Raw genomic sequence first — 9,199 nt, 5'->3', positions numbered from 1 at the left:
TTTCCCTACGTGTCTCTTGAAATTTCTCCTTTTTACAAGGACAACGGTTGTATTGGATTAGGGCCCACCCAAATGACTGCACTTTAACTTGATTCCCTCTGTAAAGACCCTGTCTATTCATAGGCCACCCTCTGAGATCCTGGGGGTTAGGACTTCAACATGTCTTTTTTAAGGGGATTCAGCCCTTAACAGATTCACTAACAGAAGTCAAGCAAAGCAAAATTAGCCTTATTTTATTTTATTTTTTTGATGGTATAGAAGAAGGGTAATATATACACAGTGAACTTTGAGTTTTTTAAAAAAGTGTATTCAATACTCTTGATTTTCATAAATGAAATCTATGGTGAGTGTGTTCCCCCCTTCCTCCCATGCAGGCACAGGGTTTAATCTGCATTTGAATTACTGCACATTGCCCACAGTATCTGTTTCTTCATTTTATTTGTTTGCTTTTTGTTTTGTTTTTTGTTTTTTTGCGGTACGTGGGCCTCTCACTGTTGTGGCCTCTCCCGTTGCGGAGCACAGGCTCTGGACGCGCAGGCTCAGCGGCCATGGCTCATGGGCCCAGCCGCTCCGCGGCATGTGGGATCCTCCCGGACCGGGGCACGAACCCATGTCCCCTGCATCGGCAGGCGGACTCGCAACCACTGCACCACCAGGGAAGCCCTGTTTCTTCATTTGATGCTATATTTTCAAGACCTCTGTCTTATTTTCAAGGTGTAATCACCTTCTTCTCGTCCACCCAGAACCTTTACTTTGTGACATTGTGTGCTTCGTAAGCTTGTGAAACAATTATGAAATTGTTCTCTGATGGATTGTTCCTGCTTGCAGGAGAATGGCATTAAAATATTTATAGGGAAATGAATTTCAGTTTCCAGTGGAAAAGGCCAGAAGAAATATGGTTTAAAATTTCATAGAAAATGACTGTCCTTATAATTTTATTTTGAGAAAGGCCGGCGGGGGGGAATCTCCTGACTGTGACTTCATGTTTTAGTTCGTGTGAAAGATTCTCGTCTGGAGATTTATCATCGTAATATTCCTATACTTTAGGATTTATATTTCCATTTCAGAATTTAATTATTAATTTGATCATGAAAGTTTCTCAGGAGGCTTCTCTTTCTTAAAACTTCCTTTATTATTTTATTAAGTGATGAAGAATTTCATCTGTGTTTCAAGGGGTAGTGGAGTAGACTGACTTTTGTCACGTAGGCATTTAAGTGTAAGTGCTGGGCTCCTGAAAAATACAGGTCCAGGCCTGCAGGGCAGGTGGATCCTGTGATAAGGCTTGTGTGGGTCCTGCTTTGTTTTCAGTAGCCATGCTCTCTGCTTAACCTCTTCTCCCAGGTGAACTTTATTACCAGATAGAAATCTTATCCACCCAGTGAGTTCATGTGTATTTTGAAAAACAGCACTGCTCCTCTACCCTCGCCCCCTGACTTTGAAAACAAACCCCAAACACACTCCTTTTTCCTCCTCGTAATCAGATCTTAACTATCAGTGCCTCCCAAGTCCTGTTGATGTTTCTGTCTTGAGTTAATTTTTTCGTAACTCTTTGTCTATTTATACCTGGCTGCTTTTTGCTCCACAAGATGCCGAACGGAAAGCTCTTAGGGCCTTAAAAAAAGGACCAAGCCACCTTTCTCCAGTTGTCCTAGTGTCATTTCTCCTCCCCTAAATAGAGGAATGCCTCTAATTTTTTTTTTTTTTTCTTTACAGTTTCTACTGGTCCTTTCTGTTTTTACCACTTGACTGGCCAGAAATTTAGCCTTGATGTATGATGGACCTTTTTAATTTTTCTAAAAACCTTTGACCCCAAAGAGGATTTCTGGGCCTGGCCTGAGACCGTAGTGCAGTGACCCATCTGGTTTTTGAGAGTCAGCAGAGGCAGGTGGCCTGGGGCCCATCCACCCCTGCCTGCATGTAGTGGGGTTAGTCTGTGCAGAGGGATTGATTGTGAGAGGAAGAAAAAAAGTGTTTATAAAGATCAAGGCACAGCTCTCCATCACCGGGAGCATGAATGGCCACCTGACTTGCTTTTCCAAGTGTCTCTTGCCCAATCTCTCTCTTCTTTCTAGAACTGGGAAATGCTCTATCCATTCCACTGCTCTAGTCTTCTTTTCAAGTGTAGCAATTGTTTGAGTCTTAGTAGCAATGCAGAGATTACCTGGGTTTTGAGTGTGAATTTTAAAGCTGAAGTGTTCAATTTTTATGGGCACAGTACTTATGGTTTCAGAAGCACTCTTTTCCAGATGTGTATTTTTCAACTTGGAACGCCTTTTCACATTATTTTCGATTTTCTGTAGGACTGAGATTTTGAACGAGAGGTTGAGAGGGAAATTACTTTTTTTTTTTTTTTCTGTCTGTTAGTTTTAAGCTTCAATTTAAAAAATCCTCATGGTGGGACTTCCCTGTTGGCGCGGTGGTTAAGAATCCGCCTGCCAATGCAGGGGACACAGGTTCGATCCCTGGTCCAGGAAGATCCCATGTGCCGAGGAGCCTGTGTGCCACAACTACTGAGCCTGCGCTCTAGAGCTCGTGAGTCACAACTACTGAGCCTGTGCACCACAACTACTGAAGCCCTCTTGTCTAGAGCCCGTGCTCCGCAACAAGAGAAGCCACTGCAACGAGAAGCCTGTGCACTGCAACGAAGAGCAGCCCCCTCTCGCCGGAACTAGAGAGAAGAGCCCGTGTACATCAACGAAGACCCAACGCAGCCAAAAAAATAAAAAAATAAGTAAATAAAATAAAAAATAAAATTAAAAAAATCCTCATGGTCAAAATCTTAAAGATTTATTTTATGATATTGTTGAGGAAAATGCACATACATCGTCTCTTTAACATTCTGAATCGTGTTGAGAGTTGTGGTGGTTTTTTTCATACTCTGCTTCATATTGTGAGTTTCTAAACATACAGGTGCTGTGCAGGCCCAGGAGTGCAGCAGACAGAGAGGAAAAGTTAACATTCAGCTCATTTACATTGTTACTCCCTTTCTAAGTTTGACTTTAGTGTTTGCTTTAAAGAGTATTTATTTTTCTGTATGGTATTAATAATATCAGGTATTCTCTTCTGAACTGGGGAATTGTTCTCTCCATTAAGTTAGTTTTGAGCAAACATTTCTTAAAAACAGTGAAATAGTTCTGAAAAACGTGTCATGAATTGTTTTTTCCTGTTTTGCCTGTTCTATTCTATGTGGCCTATTACACTGTGCACCATTTAACAAATATTATAAACGCAGTCCTGCGTCTTACTTTTACACTGTGAAAACTTGCATTTTATTTCTGTATATACAGTAGTCTGCCTTTATCTTGGGGCATACGTTCCAGACCCCTAGTGGATGCCTGAAACCACCAAGAGTACCGAATCCTATGTATACTATGTTTTTTTCCCCCTATGTATACGTATCTGTGATAAAGTTTAATTTATAAATTAGGCACAGTAAGAGGTTAACAATAATAACTAATAATAAAGTAGAACAATTATAACAATACACTGTGATGAAAGTTATGTGAATGTGGTCTCAGAGTATCTCACTGTACAAATTTAATGCCTTTTTCATCTTAATTAAGCACTTACCACGCACTGTGGCTGTAACGTTTGCAGTTTGAGGTGTGACAGCAAAGCATGCAGATTTCTTTTTCCTTCTTCATGATTTCAGGGATAGATCTTGTTCTTATCGTAGATTGTAGCAACCTCAACTTACAATTTTTTCCTTTCTTTATTAAGTCAAGAACTTTCACCTTTTTACTTACAGAAAGTATTTTATGGCTTCTCTTTGGCATATTCAGATCACCAGAATCACTACTCTTGCACTTTGGGGACATTATTAAGTGAAATAAGGGTCACTTGAACACAAGCACTGTGACACCACGACAGGCGATCTGATACCCGAGAGGGCTACTAAGTGACTAATGGGTGGGATATGCCAAACAAAGGGATGATTCACATCCTGGCGGGTGAGACCAGGTGGCTCAAGATTTCATTACAGTACTCAGAATGGCGCGAAATTTAAAACTTATGAACTGTTTACTTCTGGAATTTTCCGTTTAATATTTTTGGACTGTGGTTGACCGTGGGTCACTGAAACTGTGGAAAGTGAAACCATGGATAAGGGGAGACTACAGTACTTTTATTTTGAGAAGTTAATTTGTAATTTATTAGCCTTTGTGACCTTGCTGTATGGTGTAGTCATTAAGAGCCCAAGTTTTGAAGTCGGACATTTCAGTTTGAGCTCTGGACTCAATCGAATATCACTTCATCTCTCCAAACTTAGTGTCCTTATCTGTAAAATGAGGATAATAATAGCAGCTACCACCTGGAGTTGTTGAGAGATGTACATGAGACAATGCATTTAAAATGCCTGCCTGACCCATATATGTTAGCTATTACTATTACCAGTGTGCATGTATGAGATAGAAGGTGCATGGTGTGTGGTAACAATTTGGGACTAGCAGATTGGAGATGTAGGGTTCTAGGCCAGAGAAAATCCACAAAGGATGTAAAGGGGGGTTGAGACTAAGAGTAAGACCTTGGTTCTAAGAACAAAAGGCAGTGTTACTTTTCTGTTGGATTATTCTATAATTCACATCGTTACAAACAAGGAAATGGATACAGAGTTTATTATTATTATTATTTGAAGTCACTTTAGCAGAATAAATAGGAAAAGATTTGTAGTCAGTGGATTCCTGGACTAGAACTTGATGCATCTATCTCCTTATTCTCTCCAAACAGGAAGTTAAATTACTGTTCCAAGTTGAGTTTGCGTCTGGAACCAAATATGTTACCTGATCTACACTTGGCTAGGCCAGTTAAGTGTTTGGATGAAATGATATGCTTCTCTTTTTATTTTTGGAGTTTTCTGTTCTGGATTAATGTTGGATGTTTGTCGACGGTGGTGGGAGGGCAGCTTGCAATCTAGAATCAGTTGGTCAGGGAAATCTAGTCCTTACATTTGAGCAAAACCTGGAGGAGGCCAGGGAGTGAGCAGAAGAGTAACATGATGTGTGACTGAGGTTTTTAACAGGATCGCTCTGGCTGTTGTGAAAATAATGTACTAATAGGCCCCCAAATGCTTTGTTTTTGGTGTGTATATGCCAAAGGGACAGTCACACACTGGGTGTCACCTTTAGTGTAAACAAGATTGTATTTTATCATAAAAATGAACCCAGAGTTCTCATGAGGCTCCTGTCCTTAAGGGAGTTTTATCCCTGGAAGTTGCCAGGACACGAAGGTCCTAGGAAAGGGACAGAGCAGGGGTTTCCATCATCGTCGGTGACTAATTACTACTTTCGACTGAATCAGGGTGGATACTTGTGGGCATTGTTTTATGTGCAAAAATAGATCTTTTATTTCCCAAAGGTACTGTAGGCCTAGATTGATCTAGATGGAACTTGGAAAAATCCTGTAGAATGATTGATTCTTGTTGATTTCCCTTCAGACAACCTCATTCCTTTCCTTGACCCCCCCCCCCCATTCCATCCTCCCCTTTCCTGCCCTTCCTTGTTGATGAGGGCTGAGGGCATTGCCCTAACAGACTGTATTTTTCTGAGTGGTGGTCATTACTTTCCCTTGGATTGGCTGAAAAATCATTCCTGTCACCTCTCCGGAATGTAGAGTTCCACCTTGGCATGCATGCGTTTGTTCTGCAGCTAGAGGTTGGCAGGCTTCTCCTTCGTTTCAATTTTCTTGTACAATTAAGGCACCTATAGGAAAACATTTGAAGAAAGTTTTCGTTTTGTGGGCTCATAATCAATACCATAAAGTGATTTGCCAGTCTGTTGGCTTCAGTGGTGATTTTTGTACAGAAGGTGTGCAAACAGTGGTTACCAAAGAGTTTAATTGGGAGCACAACATGACTCTCTTCCAAACCTTTGAAACACAGAAGTGGATTTACACAGATAATTGTTCTGAAGTTTTCACATCTCATTTTTATATTTGCCAAACACATCCCCACCAGTTTCGTTTCTTGGCAGTGCAAATGTTTGGAGACACATTGTATGTTCTCCAGCAGTCATGACTGACTTTTTCCCCACATACTGTAGTTGTACAAGTCTGTGGATGGAGCCAAACTGGGGGGATTCTTAGTCCATCATTTCAGTTTTAATTCCTTATAAAATATTAGTAGGAAGGCAAAGTTATTTTACATCAAAGTGACTTTTTTTGGGAAGTGGCAAATTAAACTTTATGGCCGCAGCTGTTCAGAGTGGAATTTGTAGGAAGTTGAAGAGAAGGGAATGCTTATAACACTGTGATTTAAATCCTTAGTTCAAGAAAGATGCAAGCTGTGAATAAACCAGGGTATTGAAATGTAGAAAAATATTTTTGTAAATATGTGTTTTAAAACCTAGGCCCTGTTGTTTCAGCCTGTCTTCCAAAAGCAACGATGGCTCTGATTTTGCAATAGGAGTCTTTGTTTAGAGGTCAATGTGACACACTGAAAAAGAAGCGTAACTTAGTAGGGAGGCTCCCTAACGGTGAGTACAGTCAGCCTTGCATGTCTGCGGGCTGTGACTCGGTGGATTCCATCAACCACCTCTCGTTGATGTTGAACCCCGCGGAAGCGGAACCCGCGGAAGCGGAACCCGCAGAATTGAGCACCCATGGATTTTGGTATTCACAGCAGGTGCTAGAGCCTCCTTGGATACCGTGGGATGACTGTTCACTGGGTAAAGAATTTGAGAAAGAGCAGGACCTTTACCACATGTTGTTCCTTTTCCTGGAGTATCACCTTCCTCACCCTTACCCGCCACCACATAACCTTGCTTAGTTGGTGCCTTTTTCTCCTTTAGCTCTCAACACTTGACGGGGATGTCTTCTCTGATTTGGCTAGTCTCTGTACGGTACACTTTTATAGCCTTACATAATTCTTCATAAAGTATAAAATTTTATTTTAAACTTATTTGAATAATATACTCATTCTAGGAACTCCATGAGATTAGCGAGAGTTTCATTATTTTTTGTTATTATTGCATCTTCACTGCCTACAAACAATTTTTGGCACAGGATAAATTTTGGCAGTTGATAGGTATTTGTTTGATGAAGAAATCCATGAATGATTGAATGTGGGTGGCTATAGAAAGGCCAATAGAAAGATTTAGGCTCATGTCCTCCAGTTCAAATGCCTACGGGGCCAGCAGCCCAAGTAAATGATTGCAGGAGACTAGTGAAATGACTTGTCATGTGCTGGGCAACCAGATAGAATGTCGTGGACAGGTGCCCACCTAGTGGATGTTCTTGTCCCTACTTCAGTGGAGGCTAGTTCTTCCCATCATAGGGGTGTAGGCTTGGACTGTGGTAAATTTGAAGGACTGCCCCAGGCATATGGGTTAGGTTGTGGTGCGCTTAAGTAGTAAAGAAAACTGGAAGGAGGTCTGCAGGAGGACCTGGAGCGTCAAGATGGTTTTTGAGCAGAGGCGAGAAGTCATCAGGTGAGGCAGTGTTTAGGAAGAAAGTTTTAGCAGTCTGGGATGTCTTCAAGTAGAACAGAGGACTAGTAGGTTTCGAGGTTAACGTAATAGTCCATGCCAGAGCTAAATGAAGCAGGCACTGGCAGAAGAACCAATAGTTTAATATCTAGCACTATTTTTGCAAAGACAAACGTATTAGAAAAACAGATTTCTGAAAAGTATACTACTCTTCATCGAAGTCTTTCTGGAATCAGAAATGGTGACTGGAAGAGGAGATCGTGAGGTAAAGTCAGATTGCTGTGAGTTGAGGATTGAGTGGGATGTGAGAAAGGAAAGCCAGTGAATGGAGACTCCTCTTTTGAGAAGTTTTTCAGAAAAGGAAGAAAAGAGACTGGAGCAGAAGCAGGGGCAGTGGAAAATACCAGAAAGATACAAGGGGTAGGAGGGATTTACAGCACCCATGAGGATCCCTTTTTCTGAGGTGGTAAGAGCAGAGCAGAGTGGGTGTTGATGCCCAGTTCCTGAGGTGGGAATGGCAAGCAGACAGACAGCAAGGTCTTGTCAGGAGGCAGGAGGAGGCCATGCACTCAGTGAGGAGAGTGTGTCGGGTTGGGGCTTTGCTTTGGGGAAGATATGTATAGGATGGAATCCTGAAATGCATTTCCATTTCCACTTTTATCACAGATTTTATTGACAGGTGCTAAAGAAATATTCTTGGAAAGATCGAGAGAAAGCTTCTTTTGCTTTTTCCTTCTGACTTGAAAACTCACCAGAAGCCTTAAACACTTCCTGAAATCTTGAAAGAAGTGAGTTCAAAACTATGCTATGAAGGATATTTTGGACCTGTGGAAACCCAGAAGCCATTGCTTTTCTGTGAAGGATCCTGCTTTGACTCAAAGTCCAAGTCTAAGGCCTGTCTCACAGAGCTTCAGTTAGCCCTTCAGTCAGATAACTGCATCTGAAGTGCTTCAGAAACTAATAGATCAGTACCAAAGTATAGTAAAATATTATGAAACTACTGTAGACATTCAGTAATGTCTTTGGAATCTGGTAAAACGTTACGTTTACAAGCACTTTTTCATTAAAAAAATATTTTTGCTTTACCAGGCTGTTGCTGTTTTTCCATCAGTGAATTTCAGGCTAAGGTCTTTTCAGAGTATCTCCTGATAAGTCAACACATCTATTTCAAATGTGTTTGTTACTAAGCAACGGTTGCCAAGAGCCTCTGTAATTAAGATGAAACTTGCAAGGTAACAATGCCCAAACATAGTACCATTTTCACCATTTTCTGATAATGTTGAGAGTAGGGTGAATACAAGTGAAAGAAGACTCTATTTTAGTGAGAGCCCAGTGTCTGAAATTTCTGCCTATATTGGCTGTCCTCTAGCTCACTCAGGACAGAGTGTTTGTGTTTGACAAATCAGCCAGTGATTTTTTCTTTTGTGTCCGCCATACATATTCCTCACGTGAACCGGTGAGCACCTGCTTCAGGCAGGGTCCCTGTGCAGCTGTGGCACGACTGGCCATGTGGTACCCAGGCCCACACTCTCTGACGTGTGCTCTGGCAAGCGGGGTGACCCGAGTGAGCTTCACATGAACTCAGCCTCCTTTGCAGCCATTGACTGACCTAGATTAGGCTGCGATGCAGGCAAGTTACGTACTTTGCTTAACAGCACACAGTGTCTTTTTCTTTTGGTGATTTGTAAGGGAAGGCTCTGATGAATTTTTTCCTACTCATTGTGCCTGGCTCATGGCAGAAGCTTTACAAATGTTTCTCTTTCCCTTCCCGATCCAGGGGC

The 9,199-nt window shown here is 41.5% G+C and overlaps 2 protein-coding genes across 2 annotated transcripts in view; both read left to right on the top strand.

Moving 5' to 3' along the window:
• The window catches only part of NEBL (nebulette), a 346,434-nt gene that overhangs the window by 19,050 nt on the left and 318,185 nt on the right, over positions 1-9,199 (top strand). The gene's annotated exons all lie outside the window — the stretch shown is intronic.
• Positions 7,390-9,199, top strand: part of LOC103068714 (putative uncharacterized protein C10orf113) — a gene marked incomplete at its 3' end in the record, with an annotated part of 22,418 nt that continues 20,608 nt past the window's right edge. The window contains 3 exon segments of the mRNA XM_007457420.1: positions 7,390-7,421; positions 8,708-8,826; positions 8,829-8,874. Coding sequence (XP_007457482.1) covers positions 7,390-7,421; positions 8,708-8,826; positions 8,829-8,874 — 197 coding nt within the window.

The sequence above is a fragment of the Lipotes vexillifer genome, unplaced genomic scaffold (genome assembly GCF_000442215.2).
Source record: "Lipotes vexillifer unplaced genomic scaffold, Lipotes_vexillifer_v1.1 scaffold1332, whole genome shotgun sequence".
Taxonomy (NCBI): Eukaryota; Metazoa; Chordata; class Mammalia; order Artiodactyla; family Lipotidae; genus Lipotes; species Lipotes vexillifer.
This window is presented reverse-complemented; position numbering and strand designations above follow the sequence as displayed.